General features: G+C 50.3%; 1 protein-coding gene across 1 annotated transcript in view; it reads left to right on the top strand.

Moving 5' to 3' along the window:
- The first annotated feature begins 283 nt into the window (after positions 1 to 283).
- GAS2L3 (growth arrest specific 2 like 3) overlaps positions 284 to 20,818 on the top strand; it is a 44,052-nt gene continuing 23,517 nt past the window's right edge. The window contains exons 1-5 of the mRNA XM_006273956.4: positions 284 to 328; positions 7,762 to 7,809; positions 11,975 to 12,143; positions 12,804 to 12,922; positions 14,969 to 15,110. Of these exons, the coding sequence (XP_006274018.1) occupies positions 7,786 to 7,809; positions 11,975 to 12,143; positions 12,804 to 12,922; positions 14,969 to 15,110 (454 nt within the window). The 5' untranslated portion in view covers positions 284 to 328; positions 7,762 to 7,785. The remainder of the gene's footprint in view (positions 329 to 7,761; positions 7,810 to 11,974; positions 12,144 to 12,803; positions 12,923 to 14,968; positions 15,111 to 20,818) is intronic.

Raw genomic sequence — 20,818 nt, 5'->3', positions numbered from 1 at the left:
TGAACACTGATTTGAGGGCATGCCCTGTCACTGATCTCCGGGTGGCTCTCTCCGCAGTCTCCTAGAGAAGTCTCTCTCATTCTGGGGGGGTGGCAGCCCTACCTGGCCCTCCCCGGCGCACCGTGCCCGAGCAGGCTCGCGGACCGCACCTGACGCTGCTCCGCTGCTGCAATCAGGGCCGGCCAGTGGGCGGCAGCCAGCCCCGCCCCGCTCATTGGGCCTTTCGAACGCAGCGGGCGGGAGGTGGCCAATGGCGAGGCGCGGCGCGGGGCGGGGCTGGGCGTGGGACGCTTGCTGCCCAGGCAGTCAGACCCCGAGGCTGCTGCCTGTGAGTACCCCGGCGCGGCGCGGCGCGGCACCGCGAGGGTGGTGCGGAGCGTTGGGAGCGATGCTTTTAGTTGCGCGGGGCCGGGGTGGGGGGGGCAAGCCCCTGGGCACCCCGCCCGGCTGGTGAGCTCCCTGGAGCGCTGCAGGCAGCCCCACCCGCCCAGCGGCGGGGGCTTGGGACAAGTCCTGTCAGCACTCCCGAGGCGCGTCTTCCCTTCAGGGGTCCTTAGGACCCCCATAGAGCATAGCGAAGTCAGGCTGGAAAGGGACTGATGCAACCCGGGACTCGCTATCCTCCTTCTCCGCGTGTTTGATCCCCTTCCAGAAGTCTTGAAGCATTTTGGGGTTGATCCACAGCCCTTGCAGTCAGTAGAAAACTTTTTTGCTCCTCCTCCTCGTGGCAGCTGAAAACAAGCTGGAAGTGCCATCTGACAGGGGCTCCCAGAGAGGAGCCCAGATGCACTTGTGGGCCGCCTGCCTGGTTTGATCATATTAACATGAAGCACTTGCAAGCTGGGCAAAGAAGAAGGGAAGGGAGGCAATTAATTGGGCCTTGCCCGTGTTGCTTGTACTGCCGTAAATGGCACAACTACTTATTTAAAATTAACTGTTTATACATAGCCTCTGTCCTTGGTAGCTCTCAGTCTGAAGTGTGGTCCAGACGAAATTATCACAGGCACTCAAAATTCCCATTTCTGTGATTTATTTAATTTTTTGGAGTATTTAAGATGATGTGTAACCTTGCGTTAACATTTTTACATTAGAATTAATGCAGAAGATAATGCAATAGGCGAGGCTGGGCAGTGAACAGCTTTTAGTGTATAAACTTTATTAACCTGACCTCATTGCAACTATTGAACTCCACAGTGAGATGACAGCACAGTACCATGTAACAATCAATAGATATTTGTGCTCCACACAGGTATCTGAGATCCCAATCCTTTCTTTTCTTTTTTTAAAGGAATATGGTTTGCTCTAACAGCCTTGGCTACATTTTCCATTCCTGCAGTTTAGTGTACTGAAAAGATAAGTAGCTCCATTCTCAAGTTGGCTGTGTTTCAAGGATGCTATATCCAGCTTGTAGAATAGTTTAGCATCCTTTGGTATAAAGGCACCCTATAAATTGTCTCCGTAGACCTTAAGGCTTGGGCAGCCTATACATTTTAAATCGTATAAGCGTGGTCTTGGATTTTTATTTACTTATGTCTTTTTAAAATTCGTCAACTTGTCAAATTTTTAAAACTCGTTCCTTGGTTCCTGACTACAGATGGCCATATAACAGGGTGGTCAAGTTTTTGCTGAGCCAGATGCTTTGCTGACTAATTCTGGGAAGCCTTGGGACCCAGGTCCTGCCTAGCTGAGCAAAAAGTGCATGCTTTTCAACTGTTGGCTCTACCTGAGTTATGTATACATGATTGCAAAACATCATTGCTAGGTGGACTAATATACATGAAGCCACATCAGCTGTCCGAGTTGTAGTCCTAAGATCCTCCCAGATGTACCAGTTTGCATCAAAGGACTTGTCTTTGCCTTTCCTGTAGAGATGTTGCTTGCTGAGATAACTGCTTCAGCAGGAAATACTCCTTGATTTAAAAGGCATCCTTTGTCAGGATAGGACTTATGTGACTCCACGGGCTTCCTGTCTGCATTAAAGATGAGGGCAGGTTCACAGTAGAGAGTTGCATGTTTCCTTAGGGATACAGAAAGGGAATTCCTGAGGAGAGTAGCTACTGAAATGACCAGTGATTGCCACCTCACATAGCTTAAGCTTGATTAACTAATCTGGTTTTTTTTCTCCCTCTGGTATGCATTTGGGGTCCCACCAAGAAAAGCCATTTTTAAAAATAAGGATTAGCGTTGCTTCATGTGATGTATTTGGCTACAGCAGCTGCATTTACACAGAAGCACTCTGTAGGCTTCACACAGCTTTTGATGCACTTAAGGACCCAACGTGGAAAAGAGGTGGCAATATGTATAAAGAACTCCTGAGTATATTAAATCAATGCCAGTTGTCACCTTGAAACAAAGTTGTATGTTTGTTTAAAAAGGAACATCCTGTGTAGAAATGTTGCTTCTGACCACACTGTTAGACCTAATTTGGGGATCGACAATTGCATGTTTTAAATTTTAAATGGGTGGGTTAGCTGGGGGTTTGAGTTGTGTGTATACAGGATGCACTTCAAGCCAGACTACTTTCCTGAGAGATGTCCATTCCTTTCTGGTGTCCCGTACCTTGGATCTACCACCCTGGTCTTTCACTGACTGTATGCTGAATCTCTACACTTAAGACTTGTGTGGATCCTAGCAGTAGGTTGCTCCTACCCGCATATGTTATGATGACTTGCACTACCTTAGTCTGATGAGACCTCCATTGTTTGAGGCCCTGGACAGTTGCCCTTGTCGCTTATCTCTAAGTCTGGCAGAGGTGTAACAATACAGCCAGGTGCCTGGGGCAGCTGCCACACGCAGGGCCAGCAGTGACTTCTGGTTGCCACCATGCTGAGGGTGTGATCATGTGACAGTAGTAGCAGCCACTTTTTTCCTTTTTTTTTTTTCCCCTCATGCCTCCCATCTGAAGTCAGTGCCTGGGACAGCAGTCCTTGTTGCCTTACCTTTGTTATGCAACTGAAATCTGGCTCTGCCTCTATTTTAAGGGCAACTCCTCTCTCTCCAGATTAACTAGTGCTTGCACTGTACCCTGCAATAGAGCAGCTTTCTGGGCCCCTCCAGCAATGAATTAAGGCTGGGCAGCCTTTACTTTTTCTCTACTCCTCTTGGCTCCATAGAGCCCTCTTATGGCCTGGCAGCAGCAGTAACAGAAGAGCCCGTAGGCACCCCAGAAATGATGTTGCTGCTGGAGCTCCTATATAAGCAGAGCTTTATGCTGGGGTGGTTGTGCTCATTGCCTTTGGGTAAGGCTTCCTGCCACTGCATTCTTTAAGGAAAACTAAGGCAGATGGATAGCCCTCCAGGGCACTGACTCTTAACAGCATCAGTTGACTCATGCAAACAGCCATGGTAGGACTGAAGCAATTTCTGCATACATATTCACTGCATCAGTCATACTTGTTTTTGCTCTGAAGGCCTCCTTTGCAAAAATGGGTACTAGAGAGTCCATATTCTTTAAAATGAATACAGGTTATACGGAATCTAACATGGCTTTTGTCAGAGGTGTAACAAAGCAGCCAGGCTCTGGGTGCAGCAGGATGCTTAGAATATTGGCAACTTCTGGCTGCCGCTGTGCTGCCAGGATGATTATGTGGCTGTGGTGGCAGCAGATTATTTATCTGGCTCCCACCCATAAACTGGCAGCCATTCCAGTTGCACCGCTTTCTTTAGCCTGTGATAGCTGCCTGCTTGCCCTGGTTGAGTGGTTGGTGATAGTCAACACTGAAAATACATGCACTAAAACAGGGATTGGCAACCCCTGGCATATGTGCTGGAGCATGGCACACAAGGCCATTTTTCTCGTTCCGCCACAGCCAGCCTGGGCTCTGGGTAGCAGCAGCCCAGGCTTCTTGGCAGGCAGCAGCTGCCCAGAGCCTGGCCTGGCTGCAGCTGGGAGGTTGCAAACAACTGCATGGGGCTCCACAGCCCTGGCACCAGATCAGTGGCAGCAGCTGCTGCTTGTGCCACCTGTAGGTGCATAGCCAGGAAAGGCCCTGGGACAGTGCAACCATGGTCTTTCCCCTGCCATCCACCCTGAGGCACTTGTGCAGCCGATGCTGCTAGTGCTGGGGCTGTCCCAGCATAGCTGTTTGCAGCCTCCCAGCTGCCTGGCACTGCCTGTTGCAGTTGCTCAGAGTCCGGGCTGGCTGTGGGGAAACTGCAAATGCCTGTACTGGGCTCCAGAGTCCCAGCACTGGCTCTGCGGTGGAGGCAGGTGCACATGTGCACCATGGCGTATGGCAAGGAAGGGGCCAGGGCAGCGCAACCTTGGCTCCTTGCCTGCTGTCTGCCCAGAGGCATGCTTGCACCTGCCTCCAGCAGTGAGGATCAGGCCCCTCATGCCTCCCCTACCTCTGGCACATCAAATTGATGCATGGGTGGAGGTTGGGGTGTTTTTGGCACTCCAGTCAAAAAATGTTGCCAACCCCTGCACTAAAACAATTATGCTTTTTTGAATGGTTTGGTGGAACAAATATAGTTTGAGAAACAGGTATCATGGAAACTGGCAATCTTGCAGCAGCAGCCTTCATTTTTGCCACCAAACAGCCTCTTCGTCTTCCTCTTGCTGTCTTGTATTCCAAAATGCCTCACTGCTGCAGAGGTCATAGGCATGTCTGTGAACATAGTTGATCGTACTTTTGGATCCTGGCATGCCCTGTCCAGTTTGGGGCCCTGCATTTCAAAAGAGCAATAGACAAATTAGATTCTAGTAGAGAGTGACAAAAATGATTGGAGGCTTGGGAAACATGAGTTATAGGAGGCTGAAAGAACTAGAGTTATTTAGTTTGGAGAAGAGAAGGCTGAGGGGAGGATTTGATAATACTATTTAAATATTTTAAGGGGGTTGTATGGAGGAGGGAGGTGGACTATTCTCTGGCTGCAGGGGACAAGACGGGAAGCAACAGTCTTAACTTGCAGCTAGGGAAATTTAGGTTGGCAGTTAGGAAGAACTTCGTCACTCTGAGGGTGGTTAAGCACTGGAACAGGCCACCTGGGGAGCTTGTGGAATCTCCATCCTTGGATATTTTTAAGAGCAGGTTAGGTAGACACTTGACTGGGATGGCTTAGTCAAAGACAATCATGTCTTGAGCAGAGGATTTGAACTGATGATCTTTTGAGGTCCCTTCCAAGCCTTCTGTTCTTTGATCCCTTGATCTCTCAACTTGCATGTCTTACATAAGCTATGTGAGATGACTGAGATCGTGGTGCTTACCTAACAGCTACAGATTTCACTCATCCTGCCTATACTGGATCAGTTCACCTGAGAAAGAGGTTGATCGTTTGTCTTTCATAAGTGCTGTCTTGTACATCCAGTCCAATAACCTACTCTTATCAGCGTGAATGCCAAATCTGTCTGTTTGATCCTTTGCGCATGGCTGACTGTTAAGAACTTTAGATTTAGAATCCTTTTGGGGATACTTTATATTGTAAAAGTTTGTCCCTTCTAAGTATTATCCAGATGTCTTTGTAAGTACAAAGCTTTGACTACTTGGGGAGTGAGGCTGCAAAATAACTTAATTCAAAGAGTAAGTCTTTGACACTTGAATTTCACAAATTTTCTACAATCTCTGTTAAAAAAAAAAAATCAGTTTTGCTAGGCGTTTCCAAAAAATGCAGATGTAGAACATTCTTGCAATAGCTGCTGTTTGAATATGTCACTTTGTTTGTGATTTGAGCACTCCCTGTGAATTAGGCTGCCTTTTGTTCTTCTTTTGGCAGTTACCATGTTAAGGCTGTTGTTTGATTATGTGGGGCTCCTTATTTTAATGAGGCCAACTTCTCTACAGGCTGTTCCACCCATATTTTTTTTAAGCAGTCAATGAAGCCTCTTACTGTGGCTCTCTGTTGGGACAAAGGATTTCTTATGCTAAAGGAAAATGTATTCCCTAACTCGTGGGAAGCATAACATGCTCATTAGTAATGGCAAATATGGAGTGTGCCCTTCTGTAGTGTATAGAAGGATGTCTGAGGCAAAAGACATCCCAATACTTTTGTTTCCCTGCAAATAAAAGTATAAATTAGGGTTGCTCTTGTATATTCAGATAGGAGCAACTCTGCACAACTTTTGTGAAGTTTTAATTGAGCAGCGTGAAGAATCCTGGTACAAGGGAAAAACTGTCTGAAAACAAACTGGTTGTGCTATAGGTATAACTGCACAGGTTTAAGGTAAGTTTGCTTAAAGTTTGTTGAAAGATGCTGTGTTTAGTGGCATGGAAAGTGGTCAGGAAGAAACAAATCAAACTTGTTTTTCCCCCTATGGAAATGGAAAACATCATGATTAAGGTCCATTTTTTAGACTATAGAAGACTTTCTATTTTTTCCTCTCTAAAAACTTGATGTAAAGTTTTGATTTTCACTGTGGGAGATCACGAAGGGCTGTATTCCCACCAGAACTTAACTGGCTGTGCCATGGCTCTGGAAATCTTTCTTGTTGCTTGTCAGTTTGACCACAGTTTTTTTAGAAAACCATAGATACTTGATCTAAGAGAGTACAGGATGTTAGTGTTACCTTCTACAGTGGATTCAGGATTAAAACTGTGAATACAGCTCCTCCGAAACTTAGACCATTGGACTACATTGTAGCCTTCAATCAATTACTGTTACGGATGAAAAGATTCTTTTATTCTTGTCCTTCTTTTCAGGTGTCCCACAACCTTTTGATTAATTACCAGTTCAACTCAAGTTGTCTACTTTCTGGCCAAGAGGAGGAAGCATATTTCAACCATTTTAGGTGTACAAATGTTGTTCATGAGCCTATGCAGGCTTTCATCTTTAGACTACTAGTTTAGCCTAGCAAAACAAAGGCTCAGGAGGCACATGGTTGCTGTCTATAAATATATCGTGAGGGCAAACACAAGGGAGAAGCTAAGCACTGATGGAAGAATGAATTGAGTATAAACTCATCATTAATACATTTTGGCTGGAAAATAGCAGACTTCTAATAATTAGATGAGTTGTAGGCTGAAAGCTGCTTAACAGTGCTTATAGTATAGAATTTGCTTGCATATACTTCATCAGACTTTGGGTAAGAGACAAAAAGGAAGAGAAGCTAAGTAAGTGAGAGACTGCTGGAGTTGAGAAGATTTTGTGTGAAAAGTCAGCTAAAGGTTGCTTAGAGTTGGTTTAGCAGTTTTATACCAGTTCGATAAGGTTTAGGCTTTGATATAAGTTTATATAAGGGATCAAATAGGTTATATCCTGATTAATATTAATATGCCTATTAAGTACATTGATATATTGCTATATTATCTAGGCATATTTAGCAAGCCTTTGATGTTGAGCTAGGTAATTGAGTATAAAAATGTAGTCCTATCTCAGCATCTTTGCTCTTCAGCCTGGCAGTTCTTGTTGAGTAGCCCATCTACAGATGAAACAAGGTCAGAGATAGCACAGGACATTTTAAAATCTAGGTTAGAAGTCCTTTCTTCTAACAGGCTAGCCACCTGTTAGAAGCTTTTAAGACTTTAGGACTTAGTATGTTTAAGATTTAATCTTTTTCTATTTCAAATATTAAACTTCCTGTCAGTGTTGAATATCTGATTATTTGGTTTGTAATGCTGCATCTGTATTGTCTTACCATTCACAGACTATTTTTATTCAATAGTAACATCGCTATTAAAAGTCTAGAACAGCTGACTGAAAAATGTATTTCTTTTCTTTAAAATAGTATGTTTTTGTTTTTTGTTTTTTTACAGATATATGAAATGAGAGAGTATTCCATTAAAAATAACTTAATACTGTTTCTCTTCCTTTCTTCACTTCCAGTGAAAGTCATTAATGTAAATACAGATGACCATGCAGGATGCAGTTCAGGTAATTGACATTGTTAATAAATAATAGTACTTGGCACTTTGCATAAACAAGAGATGCCTTATATAGATCTTAGGGCATTTAGCAGAGAAGTTGCTATGAGCGTCATAGATGTCCCATGAGATAGGGAAGTATTACCACCCCTGATTTAGAAATGGGGAACTTAGTCACAGATGGTAGGAGACTTGCCTTTGATCACACAGACAGTCAATGACAGGACTGATATAAGCCAGAAGTTCTTAATTTCATTTCATGTTTTAACCTGTAGATCGCACAGGGGTGGGTGATTATTTTAGCTGGGGGGCCACTTAATGAGTTTTGGTGAGCTGTTGAGAGCTGCACGGGTAGCCCCGCCCCTTGACAGGTGCCCCAACCCCTGGTTGCCATCTTGGGGCTGGAAGTCCTGCCCCCTAACTCCTGACCTTTGCCACTGGGAGTTTATCCCCTTGCCCCTGGAAGTACTCCTTTTGGGAGGGGGGGTTGCCATTTGGGACTGGTAAAAAATCAAATCGCATACTAAAAATCAAACATTTACTATAACCTATTTTAATTTTATTTCAAAAATATTTTTGTCCTGATTTATGTTTGCATAATGTATATAGAGGCGATTGCATAATAGCTCAAAATAAATTTTTACTCTGGTATATTGTGTGGGGAAGTGTGTGTATGGTGGGGTTTGTAGGGGGATGTGGGTGTGGGGGGTGTGGATATAGTGGGGGAAGGGGTGTGGAGGCCTCCCTCACGTGCCCCCACCATGACACACAGCCCCTGCCGCCACCAGCAATGGCAGGCCCTCATGGCCCATGCAGGCAGAGCCCCCCAGCAGTGTGTGTCTTTGGCCAGTTCTGGAAGCTGAATGTGGTGGCAGAAAGTGGGGTCAGGCTTCTGGCTCCCTTGTGTGGGGTCTCCACCTCTCATGTGCAGCTCTCAGGATCTCGCCAGTTGCACACCACATGATGGGGAGACCCGTGCAATGGAGTTGCTGGCTTGGCCCCACTCCTTGCTACCATGTGCAGCTCCTGGGGCTCTGCTAGGAAGCAGGGATTGGGGCTGATCCAGCTTGGCTTCATCGTGCTGGGCTCCCCACTGCTTCTGGCAGAGTCCTGGAAGCTGCACATGGCAGCAGGAAACAGGGAGGGCTGCCGGTTCCATTGCATGGGGCTCCTCCCATGTGGTGCATGACTCTGGCCAAGTCTTGGGAGCTGTGTGTGAGTTCCATGGGGAGCCCCACATAATGGAACTGGGTTGATCTGGGCTCCATGCTTCTGCCAGCCCACACTTCGCGCTCCCATCCAGCCACAGCTGCCCTCTGCCTGTCACCGCTTTCCTACTTGCTGCTCAGATTGCTGAAGCAGGGAGATGAGGAGGAGCCACTGAAGACCAGGGGAACCGAGCAGTTCCCCAGGCAGTGGCAGCAGTGGCCCCACCCAGAAGCTGTGTGGTGTCTGGGGCCCTCCCATGCCCAAGGGTTGAAGCATAGTATGCTGCCCTGGTAGCAGTGCACATGCTACGCTTCCACCCTCGGGCATGGGAGGGCCCCAGGAAGAGCACAGCAGGCGCAGCCACAGGCAGGCCAAATACAATTAATTAGTGGGCACTCAGCCGTGGGACAGATGCGGCCCAAAAGCTGTATTTTGTCTGCCCTTACGTTACAAGTATCATGTAATTAACTGGTTAATTGTGCAGTTACCTTGAGTTCAACTACATGACCAATAAAAAAGTCCCACAATAAAAAGGTCCAACCAGATATAAAGTTAGACCTCAAAAATAAGTACTAAGTTAATAGCGGATTGGTATCCAGCTTTAATTTGCATGAGTAGCAGGGTCTCCCCTGCAGCTGGGAGCACATCAGCTCACAGAGATCTTGGCAACGGGTGCAATCCTCGAGCCGTGGGAGTGCGTGACACCCCTGGGCCCACATGGGTCTCTTGGTCCCAGCTGCACCTCACATGCAGCTGGGACGCAGAGACCCCACAGATAACAGGGTTCTCTGGGTCTTGGCTACATGTGGTTTCTGTGGCTGGGAGTCCCCTCAGCAAAGGGGGCTCCCAACTGTGGGTGCCTGCTTCTTGATACAGGGGGAGCCCACAAGTGAATGGCAGGAGGCACGATTGTGGGATCAGGCAATAGATCCAATAGCATCTTTACCTCTGTGTGCAGACGGAATCTTTCTTTCGATCTTTAAATGTTGATATGGGTGATTTCTAGGACATGGTATGAGCCAGTCAAATGGTGGGGTTTCTAAAATACACAGAGATTTTTGTGGAATGTTTCAATATTTCAGTTTTTCAAAGTGATTTATTCTATGTAAGAAAGGGTTTTTTTGTTGTTGGGGTTTTTTTGGTTTACTAAAATGTGTAGGAAAAACTGTTTTGGGACATAGTAAGAATCTCGGTCATGCTAAAGTTTGCATCAGTTTCTTTTGTGCTTTCCTAAACAACAATACCAAACCATTCCCCTGTAGTATGAAAATAGGTAATGGTTATATGAGAACTGAAGCCTAACTTTAAAGTGTATGCTCTTGTTTAGGGTAACACATTTTTCCTCTGCAAGATCAGAATATTAAGCAAAAAGTCCCAGGAAATCTTACCTGACTTTGAGATGAGATGCAATACATTCAATAATACGTTGTAGGTCTGTCTGTTCATGTTGTGGATCCAATACTAATTTTACTACAAGTTTTTGTAAATGGAATGGTTATTTACAAATTGCAGGTACAGTAGCTTTTTTAAAAAATTAGGAACCGTTAAGAAAATGTTTCTTATAGCATGTGGAGGGATAACACTAAGGCCCTCTCTACATCTTGCATTTATACCATAGTTAACATGTTAATTGCAGGATAAATGGCAAAGGTGCTATGTATGCACCCAATTAAAGCACCATAAAATGGTGAACCAGCCATAAAAAATGTTCCACAAAGAAAGTAGAACGCTTTGTATGGCTTGTTTGTATGAGCCATGTCCATATACCAGAGCTCTCTAGGGCAGATGTCCAATAAACTGCTGATTGTTGTAATCAGCCCTGTTCTCCACCCAGCGTGCTGACAATATTGTCTACACACAGCCTTGGGGCAGACCTAGTTTCCAAGAAGCTGGGGGCTGTCCCAGGGCCAGTGCCAACAGGCAGCTGATTGTCAGCGTCTGCTCCCAGGACAGTTCTGGTTCTCCAACAGGGCCTAGGGCTACCCTGGGAAAGGAGGGAAGGGATCAGAGGCTGTGAGCAGGGGCTTCTTTCCCTGGGGAGTTTTAAACTCCATGCCTGGCATCTCTGGTAGGGCTGCTCTATGTGGGAGCATCAGAGGTTCTTGGTGGTGGGGGGAGCTGAAGGGCTCCCACTACTGGGAACCTGAAACCTGATGCCCAGCAGCTTTGGTAGGGTTGCCAGGTACAGGGCATCAGATGCACCCTGCCAGCAGCCTAAAGTTTTAAAGTCCTCTTGGGGGAAGCCCTTTGTTTACCCCCCCACCAGGAGCCTCTGATGCCCTGCTCCTACCAGCCATGCCAGAGCTACCAGGCATGAGGTTTAAAGTCCCTGGTGGAGGAAACCCTTTAACCCATGAGGGCTGACAGTCGGCTATATATTTGCCTGGACAGCCCCAGGTGAACCAGACCTGGGACTGTCTGGGTTGTGGCTGACAATCAGCTGATTGTTGGCACTAGTGCCCAGACAGCCCTGGTCTTGAATTAGACCCCAGGCTGTCTGGGCTGGGGTTGATAATCAGCTGACTGTTGACCCTGCAAACGGGGCTCTGGGCACCCAGATTTCAACTTGCCCATGCAGAGAGAGCCCAGGATCATAATCTCAGGCACTAGCAATTAGTAATAGCACAACTGGGTTCTGAATCCTGAGCTCAAAATTGTACCTTCTGTCACACATGTGTAGTATGGGGTATGGGATTGTTGGGATCAGGGACCAGATCCCATAAAGCCATTAAGTAAATATGTGCTGGGGTTTCTAAATCACTAGAATCACGCTTAAGCCTAGGAATCCAGATTCAAAACTGTATCTTACTTTAAAGAAAGAATACATGTGTGGGGTTTTTTAGCAAGAAGAGAACTCTTATTCTATCATGTGATTTATTAGTCAAATTAAGGAATTTCTGGATTTTATTGTTAGAGGTTGCAAATGCTACAGTTAATATGTTTGACTTCATTAAAATTCTCATTAGGTGTGGTTTGGAGATGATCTTCCTTTAAGCCCACGATGTCCTCTGACTGCCAGACATGGCCCAGGCTTGGCAGATGTTTGCCTATATGACCAATGGATATCTGTGCGGCATGAAGCAACACTGGTGCCTATGCAGGAAGACCTATCAATCTGGCTATCAGGATTGTTCGGTAAATTGCTATCTAAAGAATTTGAAAATCTGGTGTCTCAGTTAGTGCTGACTCTTCATATCCATAATATTGCAAAGAGTAATTAAGGTGTTTAGGCATAAATAGTGAAGGTAGTTGCATTTCAATGCCTGCTCTAATTTCATGTTTTATGAGCTACTACCTATCAGTTAGATGAATTAATAACATTATTTATAGTTCCTATTTAAGAGTCACACTTTAAGTAATGCATTTTAATCAGATTTTAATCTCAGTTTAATATAAGTAGTTTCACAGGTAAACAAACATTTTTGTTTTCTAGTATGTGACAGGTTTTTCTTTTAGTTTCAGAAGTTATGGTTTAAAACTGCCACATGCAGAAACAGGCAATTGGGGAGTGAGAAGATATGATACAAATACTAATATAACAATGTACCATTTTAAAGATAGCTCACATTCTGTGTAGTGGCAATTAATTTGTGCTAAATGCATAAAGTAGAAAAAAAATTGAAGTTCATCAGTTAATGTGGTTGAACCCAATTAAAAACAATTTTTTGGTTGGAATAATAACTATCACACTTCTGCGGACTAAAGCCAAAATGTTTCTTCATAATGGAGGAATGCAGTGTCTGAATTATCACTATAAGGCCCGTGTGAGTACTTCTTACCACTGTTTATTTCCAGGAAAAGAAGTTGCTGCAGAACAGTTGCTGGAAGAGCTGGATAATGGTGTGCTGCTCTGCCAGTTGGTTGGTGTTCTTCAAAACACAATTAAGAAATGTTGTAGCTCAAAGGATTTGCGGGTGAGTCATATGGCATTTAGCTGTTACTGAAATAGGCCAATAAAAACTGACTTTGTACAGAGAGAAGAAGTTCATCAATGCGGTATTTTGTATGCTCTTTATTTGGAAAATAGAAAAAAAAACAGATGGCCTGGACAGTTCAAGTAATGTGCTCCAAAGCAGATGTGGGTCAAATTCTAAAGGTTTGTTCAGAATTCTTGCATAGCCCTAAATTAAATCAGACCTTTTACAGGCAACCTTCCAATTGAAGGACTTCATGTTCTGACGGTGACTCTTGCTGGTAGGCGAGTAGATTGCCAATGCAGGAATGCCACTGACACTTTAAACATATTTTAGAAATGAAAACTACGCAGAAATTAGGGGTGGAGGGCGGGGGTGGGATTGCTCTATCATTTTATACAAAATAGAAACCTTGATTCAGGATGTGAACCTAGCACCTGTACAAATATTATTACTATATACAACGTGTTCTCCAGTATACTTGAGCTAGAAAGAGTATTTGGAATAATGCTTGGATGTATTCAGAAATGAGAAAGTTGCCATATAGTTTATCAAGTTCCCCCTGAGAAAGGGAAGGGGCTGAATCATCGGATTTATATCTTGACTTCCTTGGGAGCACTTTTTGTATAGTTACAAACAAACAAGCCCTGGTAACTTAGTCTAGCACTAACAGAAAAATGGGAAATAACTCTGAAGAAAGCATTCTTAACCTATCATAAAGTCTGTTGCATTAAAATTGGTGTGAAGGTGATTTTTCTAAAACTGCAAAAAGCCAAAACTCGTGTGTTTTATTGAAGGTGGTTAATCATGGGCTGGTAGCACTTGTTAGCTTTTACCAATGTTTAAATTACTCTGCTGTTCAACTTTCTCAAATGAACTTTGTTCTTTAATGTCACAGTTGTGTTTCCATAAACTGACAGAAATGCCAACACCTCTAACCCAGAACTGTGCTGGGGGTGTGGGGTCCTGCTGCTGCAGCATGGAGTCTGGAGGTGGGGGCAGCAAAACACTGAATAACTATATCAGTGGTGCTCAACCTTTTTGCCCAGGGGGCTGGAATGGCAGTGCCTGGTCCCTCCGTGTCCTAGATCTGGCTGGACCCAATCCAGTACTTGGGGCAAGTGCTGTGGGGCCCCATCCAGGTGCACAGGGGTGGGGGATGAGGAGGCCAGCCTGATCCAGCTGCACCAGGGAAGGGAGCTTGACCTCACCCTGCAGGTGGGAGCAGGAGGGTTGGACATTACCTGGCCCTGATCTAAGCAGGAGGAAGGTGGGGGTGGCCCAGCACCAACTTGGCAAGTGGTGGGGGGGGAGGGTATGTGGCCCAGCTCCATTGGGGGAAGCACATGGGGGCCCAGCCATACAGGGGAAGGGGGCATGGCCCAGCCCCAGGCTGGCCAGGCAGGGGAAAGAGGTGTGGCCTGGCCCCAACCTGGCTGGGTGGAGGGAAGTGGGAGTGGCCGGGCCCCAGCCTAACCATGCAGGAGGAGGACCATGGCCCAGCTCCTGGCTCTGGTTCACCCTGTCGTGCTTGGGAATTTGGCAGTGGAGAGGGGTGGTAGTATTAACTGCCACTACTCCTGCACTACCACTACTCCCTTGCTGTCAAGTTTTTCAACCTGTGGGGAGCCCTGTGGGTCAGATTCCAAGACTGCGTGGCCATATTTGGCCTGCAGGCTGGAGATTGAGCACCCCTGAACTAGATCAAGGAAGCTATCAACTGAATTCCCTTTCCCACATTTCAAGAGATGGCTAGGCAGATGTAGCTGCTCCTTTAGGAGAGGCCACATCCGAGGCTGAGCTACCACAGTGGCAGTCGCCTTTTTTCCTTATCTTGATTCTCAACTCCAGCAGAATAACCATGTACAGTATGTACACATTTGTGCATACCATACACTCCCCCTGCATTAGCTATCCCTTCATTTGGATGCATCAGTTTGAGTTACTAATTCCCCTTTTTATACTTTAGACGCAAGATTTTTTTTTCCTCATAAAATTCATTTTTAAATATTGATATAAATGTGTATATTTTTAATTTCTTGACAGGATTTTCCTATGAGAAAAGTCCCATGCAAGAAGGATGCTCCATCAGGATCCTTTTTTGCTAGAGATAATACAGCCAACTTTCTTAACTGGTGTAGATGCATTGGCGTTGATGAGACTTATCTCTTTGAATCAGAAGGTTTAGGTAACTCTTTCTTTTTGTGCAATAATTTTAATTTATATTTCTTTTAAGTTTGATTGTAGAAAGCTCTTATCTGGAGCCTAATTTGCAACTATTCCTTGTCAGGCAAGCAGCGACTGTGACTCTACTGGGACTGTTTGTATAAGAGAGTTTTCAGGATCAGACCTTATTGTTATGTTATCTAATTTGACTGAAGGATTCTTTTCCAGGCTTATAAGTTGCTAACTAGGAGGAGGCAAAATCTAAAAATAGGACAGCAAACTATCACATGGTTTTCCTCATAGCAAAAAACCACCAGACTAATTGAAAGGAAAGCAAACTTTTCATAATTTTTTTTTCCAGTGCTAGAGGACCATAAGGACCAGGAGTCAACACACAATAACATCCTTTATTTAATATTAATTCTTTCTCACTGTGGAAAATGCTCAGAATAATGAATGCATGATTACTAAATTGGATAGCTACCTTGGGGTTCTGTGCCTGAAGTTCCAAGAGTCTGTTTGTTGGTAATTAACATTTTACATCAGGAACTACCTGGTGCAAGTGTAAATGTCTTGCATCTTTCTCTATAACTACGTAGATACGAAAACAAAGCTTGTCACCTCAGCTTGTGCCTCTAGTGTAACAGCTGCCAGATTAATTTCCCAGATGGAGTGAACACTTTGATTGCTCATTAAGAAAACTTATTGGACATTCACTGTATCGCAATTAAATGTAGTGGTTTTCGTTCTGGGCAAATAGAGCACTTCTTGGGAAGTTTCTCTCTGAACTCTGTTAAATGTATCCAGAACAAACTACAACTATCATAACAGTATCTTTCTTTCTTTCTTTCTTTCTTACTTTGAAAAAATTAGAGTGTTCAAAGCAGGCTGGTCGCCGGAATACTCCAGCTAGGAATAATGGAATAGGACTCCGGTTCGTTCGTTCGTTCGTTCGTTCGTTCGTTCGTTCGTTCGTTCGTTCGTTCGTTCGTTCGTTCTTTCTTTCTTTCTTTCTTTCTTTCTTTCTTTCAGACTTAGCGGGTGGGGGGGAGGGGCCTTCAGGGGTCCTCCTCCCCTCGCCTGTCCCCCGGCCTCCGGAGTCAGGCGGCAGCAGGGATAGTGGCGAATGTCTCTCTTCCGGTGGCCTGGCCCCGGGGGTGGCGGGAGAGCCCGCTGCCCCTTTGGTCACGCCCCAGCCTACCGGAGCAGATGGGGACGTTAGCGAGATGGAGATCCAGCTCTCGGAGTCTCGCAAGAGACGTCGTGAGCGGGATGGCCCCTCCCCCCCCAAGAAGATAGGGAATGTCCTCGCGGAGCCGGTCCTCGACTCGGACGACGAGAGGCGGCTGATGTGCCTGGACATCGAGGGGGTCGACGCTGCAGTTGCGGGCGAGCTCCCGCCGGGGGTGTGGCCTCGCCGCTCTTCAGTAGGCAACATCCACCCCAAGCTGGCGGAGCCCCCCTGGGTCTCTCCTGACTATGGGGGACTCCTGTCCTTGCTGAAGCTAACCAAGGGGCAGAAAAATGTAGCGGGGCACATCACCCAGTGGTGTGCGGACCCCAAAGTGTTTGTCAAGGCTGCCAGGGCGGCAGTCAAGCTCATGAAGCAAGATCGGGGCACACGTCAGATGGCCTACCGTCTGGACAAGCTTGCCCAGAGGGTGAGAGTGGAGTGGGGCCTGGGCGGGTCCCTCGACTAGAGTAGGGCACGGTAGGCCTTCCCTGACCTGTCTGTATTGCCTTGCTCTGCTCTTGGGTGCTCGCTCTTCCACCCGCACTCTGCTTTGCTCCTCCTCTCCCACACCCACCCCCATGGCAGCCACAACCATTGGCACCTTCAACGTCAACGGCTGTCGAGACGCGGTGAAGCGCGAGGCCGTCCTGGAGCTCCTGCGGCAGAAGAGGCTGGCCATCGCCTTCCTACAAGAGACCCACTCTGACAGGTTCAACCAGGCGGCCTGGCGGGCTGCCTGGCGAGGACAGGTGTTCCTGAGCCACGGCACCAGCCTCCGCGCGGGGGTCGCGACACTCTTATCGCCGCAGCTGCAGCTTGACGCGGCGGTGCCGCGGGAGGTCGTCCCCGGCCGCCTGCTGACCGTCCGCGTCACCCTCGCGCAACACCGTCTGCTGCTCGTCAACATCTACGCGCCCTCCGATGGCCAGGAGAGGGTCGCTTTCTTTGAGAGCTTGGCTGCCCTCCTGCGCGACGCTAGCGAGGATGATGACCTGCTCCTCCTCGGGGGCGATTTCAATTGCACCACTGCCCCGCGCCTCGACCGCACAGGGCCTGAGCCCCACCTGCCCTCCGCTCGCAAGCTGCAAGCTGCCCTGGAGGGGGCAGACCTCGTGGACGTCTGGCGAGCCCTGCATCCCGATGCGCGCCAGTACACCTGGGCCAAGACGAGTGCCGGCGGTCTCACCATGGCTCGCCTCGACCGCCTTTATATCACCAGGCACCACCTGCCACTCCTGCGCAGCAGCCGCATCGCTCCCTCGGGTCTATCAGATCATGGCCTGGCCTTCAGCGAACTGAGCCTGCCGGGGAGAGCCTGTGCACGGGCACCGTATTGGTGTTTGAACATTAGTCTGCTCCAGGACTCTTATTTCCGGGACTGCTTTGCCCACTTTTGGCGGAGGTGGGAGGCTGCGAGACCGAGCCACTCCTCCTGGAAGCTGTGGTGGGACGTGGGCAAGGTCCAGACCCGAGCCTTCTGCCAGCAGTACACCCAGCTGGCCGCGAACGAGACGCGCCGCCGAGTCCGGGAGTTGGAGGAGGACGTGGCGGAGCTCGAGGCTGCTCTGCTGGCCGCTGGCAGCGACGCGGCACTGAGCGAGAGCCTCCGGCTCCGCAGGAAATGCCTGCGCGACTTGGCGGAGAGCGCGGCCCGCGGCGCGAGGATCCGCGCCCGCTGCCAGGAGCTGGTGGAAACCGACGCCCCGACCCGCTTCTTTTTCGACCTGGAGCGGCGGCGGGCAGCGAGCAAAGTCTTGGACCATCTCAAGACTCCTGAGGGCCGGGTCATTACAGAGCCGGGCGAAGTCCGCGAACGTGCCGTCGCCTTCTATCGCGACCTGTTCGCGGCCGAGCCGTCGTGCCCCGAGGCCACGCGGGAACTCCACGAGGGCCTACCGCGTCTCGATGCCCTGGAGGCCGGCGAGCTGGAGCGGGACTTGTCCCTGGAAGAGCTGGCGGCCGCCACGGCCGGCCTCGCCTCCGGCAAAGCCCCGGGCCTCGACGGGCTGCCTGCCGAGTTCTACAAGACCTTCTGGCCTCTCCTCGGCCCCAGCCTCCTGCGCGTTTTCCAGGAGAGCCTCGCCGACAAGGTCTTGCCGATCAGCTGCCGCCGAGCGGTGCTGACCCTGCTGCCCAAGAAGGGAGACCTGGGCTACATGAAGAACTGGCGGCCGGTCTCCCTGCTGTGCGCGGACTACAAGATTCTGGCCAAAGCGCTGGCCACCCGCCTCCGCGCGGTCATGGCCTCTCTCACCGGGCCCGAGCAGAGCTACTGCGTGCCGGGCAGGACCATACAAGACAACCTGTTCCTGCTGCGGGACCTGCTCACGGCCAGCGAGCTCTTTGGCCTCGACGTCGGCCTCCTCTCTCTCGACCAGGAGAAGGCCTTTGACCGCGTGGGCCACGCCTACCTCTTCCGCACGCTGGAGGCCTTTGGCTTTGGGCCCCTCTTCACCGGGGCCCTCCGGGTCTTGTACCGGGACATTTCCAGCCTGCTCAAGGTGAACGGGGTGCTTTGCGCTCCGTTCCCCGCGCGCAGGGGCATTCGCCAGGGCTGTCCGCTGTCGGGCATGCTCTACGCCCTGGCCATCGAGCCGCTGTTACACGCGCTGCGCCGCCGCCTGAGTGGGGTGGCCCTGCCATCGGCCACGGGCCCGTCCGCTGGCCCTCGTCTCCGGCTGTCGGCCTATGCGGACGACGTCACCGTCTTCCTCGCCACCCGGGAAGACGTGCGGGCTCTGGCAGATTGCCAGCGGGCCTACGAGCGCGCCTCCTCCGCCCGCATCAACTGGGGCAAGAGTGACACTCTGCTGCTTGGCGCATGGACTGGCAGGCCTCCGCCGGACTTGCCGGGGGGCCTCGCCTGGCGCCGCGAGGGCCTCAAGGTCTTGGGCGTGTTCCTGGGGCCGACGACCTTCATGGCGCGCAACTGGGACGGCCTCGAGGAGGGAGTGGAGGCCCGCCTGCAGCGGTGGCGCTGGCGCCTGCCCAGCCTTTCCTACCGGGGGCGCGTCCTCGTCATCAATAACCTGGCGGCGGCCACCCTGTGGCACCGCTGCGCGGTGCTGGACCCTCCGCCGGAGCTACTGGAGCGACTGCAGCGGCTCCTGGTCGATTTCCTGTGGGACGGACGCCACTGGCTCCCACGAGCTGCCCTCTACCTGCCCACCGGCGAGGGGGGCCAGGGCCTGATCGATCTGGCCAGCAGGGTGGCCGCCTATCGGCTGCAGGCCCTCCAGCGGCTCCTGTACACCGAAGGCCACCTCCCGTGGCGACAGCTGGCGTGCCGATTCCTGCGGCGAGTGGGGGGCCTCGGCTTTGACCGGGAGCTGTTTCAACTGGACCTCACCTTCCTGAACGGGGCGGTCCTTCCCCCGTTCTACCGCAGCGTGGTGCGGGCCTGGCGGGCGGCCTTCCATCTCTGTCCCCAGGCCAGGCACCTGCGGTTCCCGCAGCTCCTTCGAGAGCCCTTGGTCCACAACCCGGCCCTGCACCGTGTCGTGCCGAGCCTGGCCTCCGCCAGCCTCACGGCAGCTCTCGTCGAGGCGCGCTCCACCCGCCTGGAGCACCTCCTGGACCCCGCTCGGTCGGACTGGCTGTCACCCGAGGCCCTGGCTGCCCGGCTGGCGATGCGCTCCGTCCGCACCGCGGGGCGGCTTCTGCGGGCCGTTAGGGCCGCCCTCCCGACGGAGGCAGCGACCGCCCTGGAAGCCCATCTCCAGACTCGCCGGCCCCTCCCCGCCGCAGATGCCGCAGAAGACGCCTTCCCACCGCTACCCGTCATCCCAGCGGTACCCGGCGAGCTGGCCGAGCGGCCCAACACGCTGCTCAGGCTCCCGGTGCCCCCCAGCAGCAATACGGGCTGCCCTTTTGGCACCCTGCCCCGCAAGGGCCTCTACATGTGGGTGGTGCGCACCCGGCACGCCCAGGTGCTCGCCGGCCGCCCGGACACCGCGTGGCGGCGGCGCCTGGCGCGGCCCGGGACCCCGGCGTGGCGCACGCTGTATAAGGCGCCCATCGCCAAGAAGACCGGCGACCTGCAGTGGCGGCTCGTGCACGGCATCCTGGCCACCGGCACCTTTGTGCGTCACTTGGACCCAGCGGCCTCGGCGGCCTGCCCCTTCTGCCCGGGGGTGCTGGACGAGGACATTTTCCACGCCTTCCTCGACTGCCCCCGGCTGCAGCCTCTCTTTGCCGCCCTGGGCGCACTGCTTCGGGTACTGGGCCGAGACCTCTCCGAAGACGCCTACGTCCACTCCTTTCCGTACCGGGCGGCCGAGCGGGCCACGGTCAGCCTGGCCAACTTCCTGCTGGGCCAGGCCAAGATGGCCACCCTGAAGAGCCGGCGAAACCAGCTCAGCGGCACCGGGATGGTCGACGCCCTGCAGCTCTTCCGCCTGCTGGTGCGGGCCCGCCTCTCGCTCGAGTTTGAGCACGCTGTCCTCCGGCGGACGGTGCCCGCCTTTGAGGAGCGCTGGGCCCTCGAGGGGGTGCTG

This window comes from Alligator mississippiensis, chromosome 4 (assembly GCF_030867095.1).
Source record: "Alligator mississippiensis isolate rAllMis1 chromosome 4, rAllMis1, whole genome shotgun sequence".
NCBI lineage: Eukaryota > Metazoa > Chordata > Crocodylia > Alligatoridae > Alligator > Alligator mississippiensis.
Note: the sequence above shows the minus strand (reverse complement) of the source record. Positions and strands in the feature narration are given on the sequence as shown.